This window comes from Mycena indigotica (genome assembly GCF_014461135.1).
Source record: "Mycena indigotica strain 171206Taipei chromosome Unknown Mind.scaff0009, whole genome shotgun sequence".
In the NCBI taxonomy this organism is placed as follows: domain Eukaryota; kingdom Fungi; phylum Basidiomycota; class Agaricomycetes; order Agaricales; family Mycenaceae; genus Mycena; species Mycena indigotica.
In genome coordinates, this window is record NW_023503008.1 from 1,300,120 (window position 1) to 1,314,678 (window position 14,559).

The 14,559-nt window shown below is 50.4% G+C and overlaps 5 protein-coding genes across 5 annotated transcripts; 1 reads left to right on the plus strand and 4 right to left on the minus strand.

The window, feature by feature from the left end:
- Positions 1-169: 169 nt before the first annotated feature.
- MIND_01024400 (Release factor H-coupled R) lies at positions 170-2,626 on the minus strand (the record flags this gene model as incomplete). Its single annotated transcript, XM_037366834.1, has 6 exons — positions 170-178; positions 237-885; positions 1,171-1,339; positions 1,398-1,793; positions 1,839-2,284; positions 2,331-2,626. The coding sequence occupies 6 exons, from the start codon at positions 2,624-2,626 to the stop codon at positions 170-172; spliced, it is 1,965 nt and encodes a 654-aa protein (XP_037216228.1).
- Positions 2,627-2,734: 108 nt separating this feature from the next.
- MIND_01024500 (Dihydrodipicolinate synthetase) lies at positions 2,735-3,999 on the minus strand (the record flags this gene model as incomplete). The annotated part of the gene is made up of 6 exons (XM_037366835.1): positions 2,735-2,905; positions 2,957-3,073; positions 3,128-3,287; positions 3,338-3,428; positions 3,483-3,718; positions 3,770-3,999. The coding sequence occupies 6 exons, from the start codon at positions 3,997-3,999 to the stop codon at positions 2,735-2,737; spliced, it is 1,005 nt and encodes a 334-aa protein (XP_037216229.1).
- Positions 4,000-4,274: 275 nt separating this feature from the next.
- Positions 4,275-5,409, minus strand: MIND_01024600 (Dihydrodipicolinate synthetase; the record flags this gene model as incomplete). The annotated part of the gene is made up of 4 exons (XM_037366836.1): positions 5,154-5,409; positions 5,045-5,100; positions 4,842-4,996; positions 4,275-4,791 (listed from the first exon to the last, which is right to left on the minus strand). The coding sequence occupies exons 1-4, from the start codon at positions 5,395-5,397 to the stop codon at positions 4,275-4,277; spliced, it is 972 nt and encodes a 323-aa protein (XP_037216230.1). The 5' UTR covers positions 5,398-5,409.
- Positions 5,410-5,466: 57 nt separating this feature from the next.
- MIND_01024700 (uncharacterized protein) lies at positions 5,467-7,061 on the plus strand (the record flags this gene model as incomplete). The annotated part of the gene is made up of 3 exons (XM_037366837.1): positions 5,467-6,228; positions 6,285-6,345; positions 6,397-7,061. The coding sequence occupies exons 1-3, from the start codon at positions 5,506-5,508 to the stop codon at positions 7,059-7,061; spliced, it is 1,449 nt and encodes a 482-aa protein (XP_037216231.1). The 5' UTR covers positions 5,467-5,505.
- A 3,473-nt stretch (positions 7,062-10,534) lies between these two features.
- Positions 10,535-14,178, minus strand: MIND_01024800 (Actin cytoskeleton organization protein; the record flags this gene model as incomplete). Its single annotated transcript, XM_037366838.1, has 18 exons — positions 14,145-14,178; positions 13,875-14,099; positions 13,704-13,822; positions 13,584-13,658; positions 13,234-13,532; positions 12,960-13,186; positions 12,757-12,914; positions 12,375-12,711; positions 12,141-12,322; positions 12,043-12,090; positions 11,837-11,993; positions 11,687-11,787; positions 11,460-11,639; positions 11,148-11,412; positions 11,019-11,098; positions 10,893-10,967; positions 10,694-10,843; positions 10,535-10,648 (listed from the first exon to the last, which is right to left on the minus strand). The coding sequence occupies exons 1-18, from the start codon at positions 14,170-14,172 to the stop codon at positions 10,535-10,537; spliced, it is 2,820 nt and encodes a 939-aa protein (XP_037216232.1). The 5' UTR covers positions 14,173-14,178.
- Positions 14,179-14,559: the final 381 nt, after the last annotated feature.

The following is a 14,559-nucleotide window of genomic DNA, read 5'->3' on the forward strand; positions in this document are numbered from 1 at the left end:
ATCTCTACATCATCCCATCTTCCTTTGTTGACTTCCACTACAATACCCGCTGGAATGGTACACTGCCTGAGTCCGAGACGCGTCAAATGTTTTAGTCTCCCCCAAGCAATCTTGCCCAACCATTCATGAGCATCATGCTCGGCAGCCAGCCATGTGTTGAAGGACAAATCTAGGCATTCTAAGAGGGGACAAGTGGATGGCAATCGATGAAGAGAGACCGGCGTTGGAAGATTTACCAGCGCAAGTTTCGAAAGCGTGGGTGGAAGAGCAAGCACAAACGATAAACTGAGAGGTGTGGATATAAGTAGGAGTGTTCGCATTGGAAGAGGCAAAGTGCTGTCTTCGTCATCCCAGTCCTCGTTATGAGAATCGTGTCGTGCTCCTTGGAGACCCCCTTCTGTCAACTGAGCGAAGGGCCCAACAACGATGAGTTCCCCCGAAACAGAACCATCGCTGCATAAGGCCTTGAGCTGGCCAGTTGTAAGAGGGTTTGAGACAGCAGTATGCCGCATGAGGTCGAGTCGTAAATGAGCTGGGATGTAGCTTGACACCAATTCACTCAGCTCTTCGTCTGAGCACGATACCACCAGCGATTGGAGGCAGAGCAGAGTCAAACGCGGGACCCTTGGAGGGCGAATATCCATATCCAGTACCAGTGATAAAACCAGAATCCGTTGCTCCTCTGAGATAGGTGTAAACACGCCTTCATCTGGATCTGCCGGTTTGCAGACGAAAAGCGCCTCCCGGGTGGTTCGCGGGCGGTTTGGCTTGTCTTGTGAGTATACGGCGTCCGATAAGAGGTTTCTTGGGAGCGTAGGAGCAGTGCTGAATGAGCTGACTCGCGAGGCTTGCTGCTGATTCAGTCGGTGCCGAAAGTGCTCTCCGCTTTTTCGTTCTTCAGTTGCGAGTCGATGGTACTGCAAAATCTACTCACCGGAGCTGATGCAGTTTATTTTGTACGACGCTTGAGCGCGACGGGAAGGTCATGCTCCATTCGCACCCATCGAGTGTGGAGAGAGGTGCTTACAGATCACGGTCACGCCGGCCCGAGACTTTTGGAGGAGGAAATTTTATTTGCTCTCAAACTTCCGCATTTTGTAGGTTACGACTGGCCGCAGTTTTGCGACAGGTGCACATATTCCCTTCTCCTCCATATCTTGAACCACACACTCAACATCCTTATATGCATCTGGTTGTTCTTCAATTAGAAGCGCAGGATCCTCACAAACTACCACCGAGCCAAGCGCAGTCTGAGTGAGATTGGCTTTGCTCGTCTTCGCTCCGGTATGCATCGTGTTACGGCCAAACCGACGGCCAGCACCATGAGCAAGTGAAAACGCTGGAGGGAATTAATCATCAGCAAACCCTTTCCAAAGAATGAACTCAAAAGCACGAACCATTATGCTGACCATCGCCTGTTGGACGGAGAAGCCAAGAGTGATGCCCACGACTTCCTGGACAAGGCGCGATGCCCTGATCTGCTGGCGCTGCCCCCTTCCGATGAACCCAAAGCTCCTTTGTTGTTGCTCCAACAGTTATTCTGTGTTTCGTGACCGAATTATGGGTGACATCCACAAGCTTCCGCGGTTTTGTTGGCTCGTTGGAGGGCATTATGCACTGCATGATGCGATACGCGACCAAGTCGCGGTTGGCGCGTGCCCAGGCGACACAATAATCGTGTTGTTCCAAGTAGGACGCAAGATGAGGCGAGTCTGGAGGAATATAAGGATTCGAATCGGATGTTGTCTCTGCCGCAAGAGTTGAAGAGCCCAACCCTCTCGATCCCGTGTGTACTGGTCAAGTTGTGAGTTGTGAATTAGACCCTAAGAAAAGCGCACCTAATAGATATAGCCCACCTTCAACGATGTCCAGCTGGCCGTCCTCTGTGATCTTGTCCACCACACATAATTCGGCGAAGTGATTTCCTGCACCCACAGTTCCGAGGCTCGAGATGTCGAAGCTGGACTGGTGGGTAATGCCGTAGTCGGCCAGCCAAGACGAGACGGAGCCCTCCCATGGCTCTTCCAAGCTTCGCAGTGTTGAAGCAAGTTTGGATGGGTTTGGTGTTGATTTAGGACGTGCATTGACTTCGTAGAGGGCAATTCCACAGCCAACATCCGAGCCAATGAGTGCAGGGTATACGCCCTCTGCGGCGATGGAGCAGCCAATTGGGAAACGACTTCCGGGATGCAGATCGGGTAGACCCACAGTTAGAACAATGCCTGGAAGTTGACCAATGGCTTTGAGCTGAGCTATGGCCGCATCGTCGATGAAGCTTTTCTCGCTGGTTGAAGGTCAAGGAGAAGAAAAACAAGCGACGGATCACGCACCCGATAAGCCGTAGTTCCGCTGGTCCGTCGATTCTTGCCTTTGATTGCGACACAGCTGGACCGGAATACGGTTCTGCTTTCGCGACAAATACTTGGGTCACAAGCTCTGGCAACTCGCTTTCTTTTTTGAGTGGTTCCCCTCCAGGAAGGAACACCACCGAAAGGCCCCTGATGCGGAACTTGTTCTGAGCATCGCGGAGAATCCTCGCTCGCGCGTTATCGCTTGTTGACAAGAGCAAGGCGAAGCGCTTGTTGTTGTCGGCGTTCAGAATGACGGTAAGTGCTCGAGAGGGCATTGTGTGACCGGAGGATGGACAGGCTTCTTAAAATATAGCTCTCTTCTCGCCAACTGACTCGATAGCACGGTACCGCAACAACAACGACTGAGTAGAAGATACGCAACTCTACTGAGTCTTACCGCCAACTTGACGCTCAAGAGCGACAAGCGCTTGCGTATGCGGATGTGCCCACAATGCCTCTCCTGCCGCTGCCGAGATCGGGGGCAATGGTCGACGTGTCGTCCCACCATAGCCATACAACTTCTCGAGAAGGAACTTGGTGCCAGCTATCGACGTCTAATGTGCTTCTTTTCAAGACAATGACGCCGTTTCCTGAACAAGACTGACCTTGGCGATGGTATAATCAGCACGCGCTATAATACCCTGCAGACGCTGGGCCTCTGGCAACAACGATAGGTCATTCTTAGCGGCCTCAGACAGATCGAAGAGCTTCCGAATTGCGTGCTGATATACCAAAAAGTCAGGCGCCCCATTCCAGATTGCAGAAAAAAAGCTCACCGGAGCGACATTGCCTAGCCCTGTGATCGCACCGTGTCCATTGGCAAATGCAGATGGGGTCATAAAGTCGATAAAGCCTCCTAGGACCAAAAATGGGTTCTTGCGAGAATACGACGAAACAGTGTCGGCAATGCGCGTGAGCTTGCCCACGTTACCACAACTGCGAAGAGGTTTGTCAACTTCTTGTAGTGCTCGACAACAAGCACCGACGTTAATTTGACTCCACAAAGGTTGGGGCACTCTGCAGCCAACTCCGAGATAAGGTCCGAGTCGAGGTCAATACCTCCGCTTGCACCTGGGTCTTTTGAGGGGAATTAGAACACAAGTTGGAGCGGGAAAGAAAGCGACGCGTTACAGTTGTAAATGATGACTGGAATGGGACTCTTCTCTGCGACCTCGGTGAAAAAGGCCTTGACAGCAGCAGGGTTGTTGGCGAGCACGCCAGCAAAGTATCCAGAGGTAATGACGATGGCGTAGTCGGCGCCAGCATTGGCAGCGTCGGTTGTGAGTTGGATAGTTTCTCTTGTACTAGCGCCACCCGTTCCAACGACGAGAGGGACATCCTTTAGCCCTGCCTTATCGAGGACATTGCTGAAGTCAACGTCAACAATTTTTTTTGTGGTAGGTAGAAACAATGCAAACCGGGCAGTGCGAATGAGAATCACGCGTTCCTGGGGTGAGAGATGTATGGCTTCGCCCATAGAGCCAGCAAGAAGTGGCCCGACCCCGGCAGAGGCAACGCGAAGAACATGACTTTCAAATGCTGGGAGATCCAAGTCTTCGGTATCCGGTAGAAAGAAGCTCGGGATAGGCGCAAAAATGCCAGCCTTGAGGGGACGATGAAGATGAAAGCCGTTCACGTTAGCGGACATCTGCCGGGTGGTGCTAGAACAACACAGACATCCTGGACTACATATATAGCGCCGCGGTTAAAACGGTGCGGGCCGGAGAATACGGTCCGGTATTGATACGACGGCAAAAGGAAAAAAATGGGCGAAAAACGGCGTTCTGACAAAGATGTGACGGTGTCCGACGAAAACGGAAACTTTTTCCCAGACCCGGCCATATGTCGGACTTTTCGCCTCGGCTCGAGTCGGCTGCGAACAGGAGTGACTTCTCCCTAAAAGGAAATGCTCACAACTTTTTATTAAGCGTTGTCCAAAGTTTCCATATTTGCCAGGATTTCTCGTTCCCATGGACGCCAGCCATCTTCCCCAGCCTGTTCGTCTGCTGCCTTTTCAAAAACCTCCCATGGAAGGCATCGCCGATCACCCTCCTCTGTTTCTGTCAACGCAAACCTGCCTTGACGCGTCCTACTTAGCGTCACAACGTGACCCGCTGAACCCAATGCATGGGCTAGATCGTGTACAATCGACCGGACATAAGTTCCACTCGAGACTCGCATCGTCAACACGAACACTGGAGGAATACCTTCTTCCTCTGGTGCATCTTCAAGTTCATTGGAGCCCGTAGCAGTCTTCAGCGCGGTTTTCTCTTCCGAGGAGAGTGATTTGGAGGGCCATCGATATTCGTGGGTATCCTTCCACTCAACCAGCTCCAGTGAATGTACGGTTGTTTTCCTTGCCTCGATCGGGCGAGGGAGAGGTATGCCTTTCCGAGCATATTCATATAATGGTCGCCCATCCATTTTCAATGCAGAGAATCTCTTGATGAATCAGCCCTCTCTATACGCAGGCAGAAATTTGCAACACACATCGGCGGGACCTGTTGAATCTCTCCTCTGAACTTTTCGAGCGTGCTTTCGACCATCTCTTTTGTTATATGCTTCCATGGGGCCGTCCTCACACGAGCGCCTTCGCTATCGTATGAGTCTGTCTCGCAGCCTAGCAGACAGGTTGTTCGATATTCCTTCACTATTTTCCAGTATGAACAGATTAAATTCCGAGGCGTATATACCTTTACGCACTCCAGAAACTGGTTCAGCTTCTTGGTCGCCTTGCCCACTCCCACCACTGCCGATAATTCATTCACAACCTGAATCGCGCCGAGAACTGATACAACTCACCAAGAACTCCATCCGCAAGAGGGTCCAGTGTCCCGCCTTGCCCAATTTTCACGTCGTTCTTGCCTCTTTTCGATATTTTCTTTCCCTTGCTTTTCTCCAGCTGATCTTCGGCCACAAATATTTTGGAACGCGCGACAAGATTCTTCAGGTCATTGATGACAGCCATCGAAGACGGGCCGGACGGCTTCACCACGCCAAAGAACGCAGACACGGGTAGCGCATACTCGCCAGTCGCTTTGGGCATGGTTCGCGTCGAGAATAAACGTCGAAACATGTCACGTCACAGGATTCGGCCCGGGTTGGTCCGGTCCACCCAATCCGAGTGGACAGCGCTAATGTTGTGTTTGCTCACATGGCATCTTGGACACAAACCCGTCCCAGTAGCGAGGCTTATGGGAGTCCAGTGCACTCGAAACATTCACCAACACGGGTTTTTACGCGCAAACTAGGGCTCAATGAACTTGGGTTTTACTACGATGGCAAAATTAATGGCACTGCAGATAGCGTCAGCCATTCAACTCTCCGTGCGGCCCCCGGAATTGTTACATTGACCAATGTCACCCGCGTATGGACAATGCTCAAGCACCGTTATCCCTTACTGGGAGCCTCGGTCTATCATGTGGATTCCGAGCCCCAACTCCGCGTTGACGAGGACCGTTTGGCATCTTTGTCTGTTGGAGAGCTCACATGGGCAACAGTGCCTACCAAGGAAACGGCGAACGCTTTAGCCGCCTCTATTGTCCATGAAGAGCGCAAACTCTCTGATGCTCTCCTCGCAAGGGTAGAAGTCTGGACTCAAAACGATGAACCGTCCATATCTCATCTCATGATACATCTGGCGCACTTGATCACGGACGGAGTCAGCGGCACCAATTTACTGAGGACTTTCCTGACTTTTCTTTCGTCACCTGAGGACAATTTAAATGGCCCAATACCAGCGATTGAAACCCGGCTGGCACTAGCAGTATCTGCGGAGTCGCTCACGCCACCTGCTCGTTCATTCTCTTTGGCGCGTCAGAGGTGGCGAAAAGCTGCAGGGAAGATCATTTCAAAAATGCAGGACTCCAAGCGCCAGGTTCGTAAGATTTCAATCTCCGCGTCTTGGATCAAGCGTTCATTTCGATTGGCAAGGGTGGACATACTCTGCCCAGAGCATTCGGCCCCATAGCGGCACGGATTCCGGCGCGCTCCGGTATCTATTTTTTACTCTCACTACCAACGCTCTTTTCTCACACATATCCAGCCATGCGGCGGGTACAACTTTCACCAGCTGAAACCTCACGTCTGTTGCAAAATTGCCGCCACTGTCGTATCACAGTCGGAAACGCGCTTCCTGTCCTTGCTCAGGTGGCTCTGGCCCGCGTGCTCTGTCGGAAATTCCTTCGCGGAGAAATCGAGGCTGCTGAATGGGAGTTCAGGCGTCAACAGCCTTCACATACTGCGGGGCCCGTCAATATACGGCCTTACCTCGATTCCAACTGGTATCAGGCAGGAGGGAAAGAGAACGTTTCCGTCTACGTCGGATATTTTTATTTGACTGCAAGTTTTACACCTCTCCCGCGACTCAGTCTCGGAGATCGCCTTCCAGAAATGACAGAACTGATGTCGCATGGCCGATTCCTGCTGCGCTGTAACCGCATGAAGCAACTTGCAACCAAGTATCTCCAACACCCACTCTTTTTCGAAATAGGGGCCGCTCGATTGGAAAACAAGATACCCATTCAAAAGGAAGTCGCACAGAAGATAATCTCAGGGCAGAAATTCGCTGACCCCAACACACTTAATGCATCGCCGATGGAGCAAGTCCGGCACACTGGGAGCGTGTTTAGTCATGCTTGGAGTACTTTTGGCAACGTGCTTTCTTTTCCTTCCGCTCAAAACTCGTCGCCTGACTATTCGATAACCTAGACCGACGATAATCTTCCTCGTCATTACCCACCTACACAGCCTACACTTCATCTCTTGGAAACCAGGGGCCAACTACATTGTCGCACGGGGGAGCTTTATCTGGGCTCCGGCACCGTTGGCGGTCAATTATTCTTCACGGTTTACTTCGATCAAAACGTTTTCGCAGACGAGCTCATCGCTGAATGGTTACGCGAAACACAGACGGCCGCATCCATATACCTAGGAGGACTAGTGTCGGCTAAGTTATAATGTCCTTACTAACCATGCGCCGCCACAAATGCAATTTTTTGTCCACATCTTCTCCCAAGCAGTCCAATTCTGAGACCCATGTCGTCGCAAAACGATTCCACCTCCAACCTCGGATTTTCCACCGCATCGAACGCAAGTCATGACAGGGAGATGTCCCTGGAACGCACATTTCGAGACAAGATCACGGGACCCATCTTTGCGTGGCTCTTCTGGCGAAATACCATCGATCAACTCGCTTGGTTTGATAAATAAGCGTGAACGATCCAGGACCGCTGTTTGTGCTAATTTTTCGATGGCCCCGGCGATATGGGAGATCATACTCTCGGTTGGTTCACAGCAAGCAAGACTGCGGTGAGTGTCATCGACTGTAGCCCCATCCAGTGAGAGAGCGACGATCTGGTAACGAAACAACATACCAGTAAACTTGGCGGCGTCCGCCATAAGCTCTGATAGAAGAGGCTCTAATGTATTCAAGTTTACGCCAGAGCATTGGATGAGATCCACCAAGACAGACTTGGCAAGATGCGAGCTCTCTTCAGTAGCAGATAAAGATGCGATTTTGTTCCTGAACTTGTTGACGTAGACCACAGCAGCATGGAGATTCTTCAGTGCTACTGGATGGGCGATATGTAGCATAATTGGCGTGGTGGCTCCGACTTGAGATCGGTTCAGTTGTTATTTCATGGGGTTTATAAGACATACCGGTAGCAACAGGCTGGGCACCAGCTGCTGCTTGAGGGAGGTCTGCGTTAGTTGTCACCAGTATACATTCCCGCAGGAGCTTTTCGACAAATGTCACAATCCAGGTTGAAAGAGCGACCAGTTGCCATACAGCCGCTGCAGAAGGTATTCAATGCAAGATATCGTTCTGAAAAACCAAAATCTGACTTAGGTCAAATCCATCACCTTGTTGGCAGTCTCCAAACGCCGAGTTGCAAGAAGAAATGGAACACATATCAAACGCAGTCCCCCATCGCAGCTCGAGTATACTGCTTTCAGCGTCCGACACTCTTTTGGCCCTTGTCCTTTGGAAGCGTTAGGTTCCCATCACCTTGGAGGCAGCATCATAAGTACCGATATGTTTCGAGGACCAGCCCAATCGCACGAGTGGTTGATCGCCCAAGGTCTTTTCCATTCCCGAGGAGTTTGAACGCCTCAAGGAAGGTTTCACCGACTCGAGAAAGTGTAACGCTGGGATGGGCCAAGAGGTGGCTGATATCCGTCGTCGGAGCCCCCGTTAGAATCGCGATAGCGAGCTGGGAAGGAGCAGGAACGCTTGAAACTTGTTTCAATCTTGGCAACGAGTATAGAATGATTGGTGACGCGCCAAACGAGAGCGGCGTCGAGCACAACATCATGCAGCTGTTGGGGCTAAGAGAGGCAGCGAGCGGGACTATAGTTTGTCAAATCTTGTCCCCACGCAGTAAGTAGTCTGACCATCTCTCCCAGCGTTTTCAATTTGCGTCATGATACGACTTGAGCCCCAAAGGTCGTGGTCTGCGAGATGCGGACTCGAGTTACCGTTAGAAAGAATGTAAAACGAACGAAGATCGAACATACAGTTTCAGCACTTGAATCACACCGGTTTGAATTTCTCTTTTACTATTCCCTGGTCGACGAGTCATACCGGCAGGGTGCATAAGACCCACAAAGAGCCCGAGTTTACTCGCCGATTGGCCCGGCGCACTACAGGTCATGTATGCCACGACGGAGTCCGTGAAGGAGCGTTTGCTCATTTGGCGACACGCCTGTTCAAGTAGGTTACTCAAATTGTTAGGGAGCTGTAAACAATGGCGCACCCAGGTATTTCCGTTGCTACTGTCTCTGAATAGCCCATAAAGCACTATATCCGATGTTGGTTGAGATGCGACTGCTCGTATACTAAGTAGTCGATTCCAAATGAGACAATTCTGACGTACAATCTGAGAAATCGAGGAAACTTGCAGCAAGATAGATAGAGTTTTGTTCGTCGGCACCAGAAGGTACGGAAACAAAGGTCATATTTGCTAGATTCGTCGCATGCCCATAGAGGGGTGGAAGGCGCGAAGTCGAGATGACTAGACCTAGAGAAATATGGTGTGCTACGACACCAAAAGGGCAAGACAACCACATACCCGAAGGACTTGTGCTTAGACGCAATTCACACAGTTCAATGTAATCATCTTCTCCCCAGGCACCCCAATCGACCGGGTATTCGGGCAGTGGTGGTGGCATCTCAAGGTCGAGAGCGAGATTCATCGTCGTTGGCAGCGGGGTTGTCTTAGGTTCAGAGGCTAACGTTTTGGACCGAGTTGCAATTACTATTGCACTGTCTAGAAGAATATATCAACTATAAAGTTAGGAAGGGGCGACGGGTGCTAACCGTTGTAGGCAAAGCCAACAGCTGCGCGGGTGCAAAGTTTGACAGTCGATGGTCCACTCGCATTCAGGGTATCCGCAGAAGTCCCGGGTTCAGTAACGGAGCACTTGACCATCCTGAAGGTCGGTTCGTACTGGGGAAGATAGCACACAGTAGTCATGCGATCCTCAGTGACCAAGACGAACGTCGGATTGGAAAGCGGAGTTTGTGGGCCTCTGGGAGGAAGGCGCGTTATAGCGCCCGCGTCATCGACTATCCACTGAGGAAAAAGTCATAAAGAAGTAAACGGTATCCAACGATCAACGGACCTCTCTCGGTAGATTCAGCCAAGTGGCGCCAACCACACCCGCACCCGGGTGGAACGACCAGAACTGCCTGACTGCCCACGCGTCGATGGGCGCACTTCGGTACCAGAGACAGCCCACGCCGTCCATGTCTGTATCACCACTTGGAAAGTAGGCGAAGAGCCAGTCTCCAGCCGGTGAAACCGAAATAACGGTTGGAGGATCATACGAGGTCTGGGCTGAAAGAATTGGAGATGGGGACGGCAGGGAAAACTGTTTGGTCGACGATAGGTGGCGAGCAGCAACTAACGGCTGACTCGGGTGTGGGTAGAATAAAACGGATGTCGACGCCCATGCAACAGGCCTGGTGCGAGTCAGTTCTGCTTTGGTGTACTTGGAGAATATATACCGTGGCGTATCGAGTAGGCTTTGGAAATCGAACCATGCGGCTTCTCGGGCTTTACCTTTCAAGTTCGTGGTCGCGTCCATCATCTGGATGTCATATGACTAAGCGCTACAAGTCGTTGTGAGAGGTCAGAGAAGAGTCTATCGTACTTATACATATTCCTACAAGTCTATGTTTATTTTGAACTAGTGGTTATTAACCGGGCCATGCCCTTTCCATACCCGTCCAAAACCTTCTTCCGCGAGTCTGTTACTTTCTTGGCCACATTCAAGACGAAGTCATGGTCAATCTGTGAAAATGAGCATGATGTTGCAGGAGACTGGACTGGACCGACATTAGAGTTTATTATAGGGGAACACCCATCGACAAAGATTTTGCGGCGCTCAGCAGTGCCCTCCGTCTCCGCAAGTTTGATCAGGCTTGCTGAGATGTCCCGAAGAGCATTAAGAGCAGCGGTGCGAATAGGCTTCAGCTGTTGGGTGAGCTGGTAGAGGTATTAGTGCAAGATACCTGGCGCCTGAACATCTGCTCACAGCTCCAAGTTTGTTCGTCTTCACCGCCGAAGGGTTCTTGAATCGGAGAGATTCAACCAAGAAGAACAGGCACGCCTAGCACGTGATCAGTATTCCACTTTTTATGTTGTATTGGACTATCCTCACTTCCTGTGTCAAGCTGGCGACGTGGAGCGCCATTGTGGGCGAAGGCTCGGCCTTAACAGCCTCGAAACGTGCTTTCATGTCTGGGTGGTGGATTGAGAGCGTACTTGAGCAAATGAATAAAGCAATGACCATCAAAGAACTGTGCAAGGTCCGTGGGAGGCGCAACAACGGCAGGAGGCTCCTCATCTTTCTTTGAGGAGCCGTTCGTAGCCGCAGTACCGTTCTTCGGCGGCAAATCGACACCTTTTAACGGTTGCCCAGTTTTGGCTTGCGTCAATTTCGCTGCCTCTGCCAGAACAACTGCTGGCGGTGGACGTGCATAGTCGTGGTATGGTTCCAACCAGTCCGCCAGTGTCGAGCAGTACTTGAGGAAGCTCAGTTCGTCGGTGGTGAGCTAAGAAAATATGAGGACAACAGAGTAAATCAACGAATGGGCCTTACTTCAACCAGATCTTTCTCGAGATGGTGGTGTAGTCGGTCTTTGAGGGGAATTTTGGCATCCGGGGAGCTTTGCTTTGGTCGATCACCGATCAGAAGTTTTTCTTCCACAGTATCATCCAGATCACTGGCTTGCTGGAAAGCCCGAGTATATATTTTGAGGAATGTAGTTAACCAGCCTCGCTAAATGGTGTCAGAAATTCTCTAAAGGTGCAACAAGGACTACGCACACCCTCCGGCTTACCGAACAGCAGTGTTTGGTCATTTGTGCTTGCAGATATCCTCGGTTGGTAATTCGCTAAAATATCGAAGTCTCGGTTATCATAGTGCACTATTGGACCAATGAAAGGGCGAAAACAAAAGATTGAGGGAGAACGCACGCCTATCTAGACTGAACTTGAGTTCAATGAGTTCCATGTCAATAAGGTCCGAAGATATAGGCTCATGAGTTAGTCGTATGCGAAGGTCCTCGACTTTGACAAGATCTCGCTGCAAAGAATATTCGAGTCTGTCCTCGAAGAGGATGAATTCAGGGATCTAAGAAGCAGATATGAGCTCATTCGCGGTGGTCGGCATCAGCACGAACCTGAGAGTATTTTTCCCCGGTGAAAGCACGTGCGATATATTCGCCAGTCTGCGGAGCAAGATCAGTAATGTTGGCTCAACAGGCGAGGAATGGATTACGTCTTGAAGATTCGAGATGTAGATTTGAGAGGATTCAATGCATTCCGTATGATAGGTAAGATCTCCAGAAGCGGCCAAGGAAAAAGTGGAGGAGCGTGAGATGAGGAAATGGGACAACGTGTCATGCTGAACTTGCTTGATCTGCATAGCACGATAGTGGTCTAGGGCCGCAGACGGTGCACCTTGGACTGCATTTTAGAACAAGACGCAACATTGATACAAGCTTCAGCTGACCCAGTAGACGGTATATTCGAACCAGTAGCAGTCTCATTTGGAATGCTTGTTTGCTTTTTGTCAAAGCAAACTCGAGGAGCGCAGCAGCATTATAGAGATGTTTCTCGTCGTTGGACAGCTGCCAAATACTAATAAAAGAACTGGCAGCAAGAATAGCGAGATCATCCGCAGGCTGCAGTTCTGTCGCTGGGAGACCAGACCCATGGATTAGTGATTCAAGGTATTGTTGCGTATATTGTGTCGCGCGGGCGGATTCTTCGGGTAGGGTAAGTTCTGGGGTGTTGTACCGCAGTAATTTTTGGGCATTGATTAGTTTCCTGAGGACATTGCTGTTGTCCTGTGGAAAGTAAACACAGGACTATGGCGAAGACAATCGTCTTACGATAGACACGTCTATTGATGACTGGAGGAACGCCGTCCACTGAGGTAAGTCATCACCCTCAAGCAACGATACGTAGGGCTTGAGGTCTTCGAAGCAACAAGCCTTGTCACCAAACAGCTCGAAGTAATGTTTCATTACGTCGATCAACCCATGTGGATCTAATTTTTCTAGTGAGCGCCAAGTCAATTTATCTGGAGCCTTACCAGACGAAAGATCGTAAAAGTTTGCACGTTTTTCAAGCTCTACAAGGGCCAGGGCAGCCGATCGATCTTTCAAGCCGTCGTCCTCTGCAAGTTTGGTGAAAAGCTGTCGTGTTTTGGTCAAACGGGCAGAACGATCCGCCTTTTCTGCCTCGTCTGGTTCTGGTTTTGATTCCACTTGCAACAATGCTGCATCGATCACTGAAAGAAACTCGAGCCAGTTGCGGTCGCTTCACCAATATTAATTTAGTGCAAAAGGAAAGGAGACTGAACTCACTTTTGCTGTGTGATTCGGGCCTCTGCCTTCTGACCTTCCTCTTCAAACAGTCCATGCGCCCGCCATATATCGCGCCGGACCTCGTTGCACGCTAAACTTGCGGCGCATATACTCTTGCCGACTTCGCTTTCTAGAAGGGTTCGCGCTTCGTCAAACAATCCAAGTTCGCGTAGGATAACAAGATGAAGATGGAATCGGTCTGCATTGACATATGGCGGAGTGGGAGACGCAGTTATCAATCGATGGGCGAGCTTGAATAGCAACACGCGCATGTCTGATGAGGTCGAAGGTTCGCTGGCCTTTATTAGAGGTAAGTATAGAGTAAAATGACGAGTATTGGGTGGGCGCACTTGTAAAATTGCGCTGAGAACGTGCCAGTAGATATACCTATCTTCCTGGAATTGCTTATGCATCCTACCCGCAATCTCCCAGTGTCAGAACAAGTCAAGTGTGAGAGGCTAGACACCTACTTGTTGAGCTGCCTTGAAATTCTGGACGCGAATATTTGCCAGGAATGTTTGGGTTGCAAGTTCTTCGCTATCCGGAATTTGTTTTGACGCCTCTTCGAACATAGACACAATATCCTTTTCTAGCCAAAGATGTTGTAATGGCTGAAGAATGGACCTAAAGAGTGAACGCACGTCGACCAAGGCCACGGAGTACATGGATCATCGCTGTAAGCACCGCATCGTTCGTAGGTTTCGCAGCAAGGACTTCGTCGCAGTGGGAAAGTGCCTCCTCGACCTTCTGCGAGCGAACCAATGCAAGAGCGAGAAGAGTTTTAGTGAGCTCGTGTTTGGGCTGCTTCTTTAGTATTTTTTGGCATGCTGCTATTGCAGTTTTGTTTGACCCGTTGTCGAGGGCATCTGCGTTTTATATTGGATGGGTAAAGGGAGCGGAAGAGTTCATACCGTATACAGCTCGAATTTGCCTCTCCATCGTCGCGTCCAAAAAGTTAAAGACGGGTCACGGGACTTTTTATTCTTTCCTTTCCGATGCCGCCCGTTCTTCTCTCCCGGTCTGCCCACGACATAAACACGCGTCATTAGCTCACTTTCTTTTGAAGATCGCTCGACTTTGCCTTAGGGATCTTGTAACCCCATTTTTTTTTCCAATGCGACGCGCATAACGAGTATATTGTAGCACTGGCATCGGTGCCTACTACCTCCACGAAAACCACCCACGTACGGGTATCCCACCAGAGAGGCGGCTCCTTCAATTGATTCAATGGAAGTGGAACCAAAGAAATACAACTGCGGTACAATAGTCGTTCCTCTAGTGACTAGCCAGACGAAATATGTAAAGGCCAACTCCCTGACGTCGATA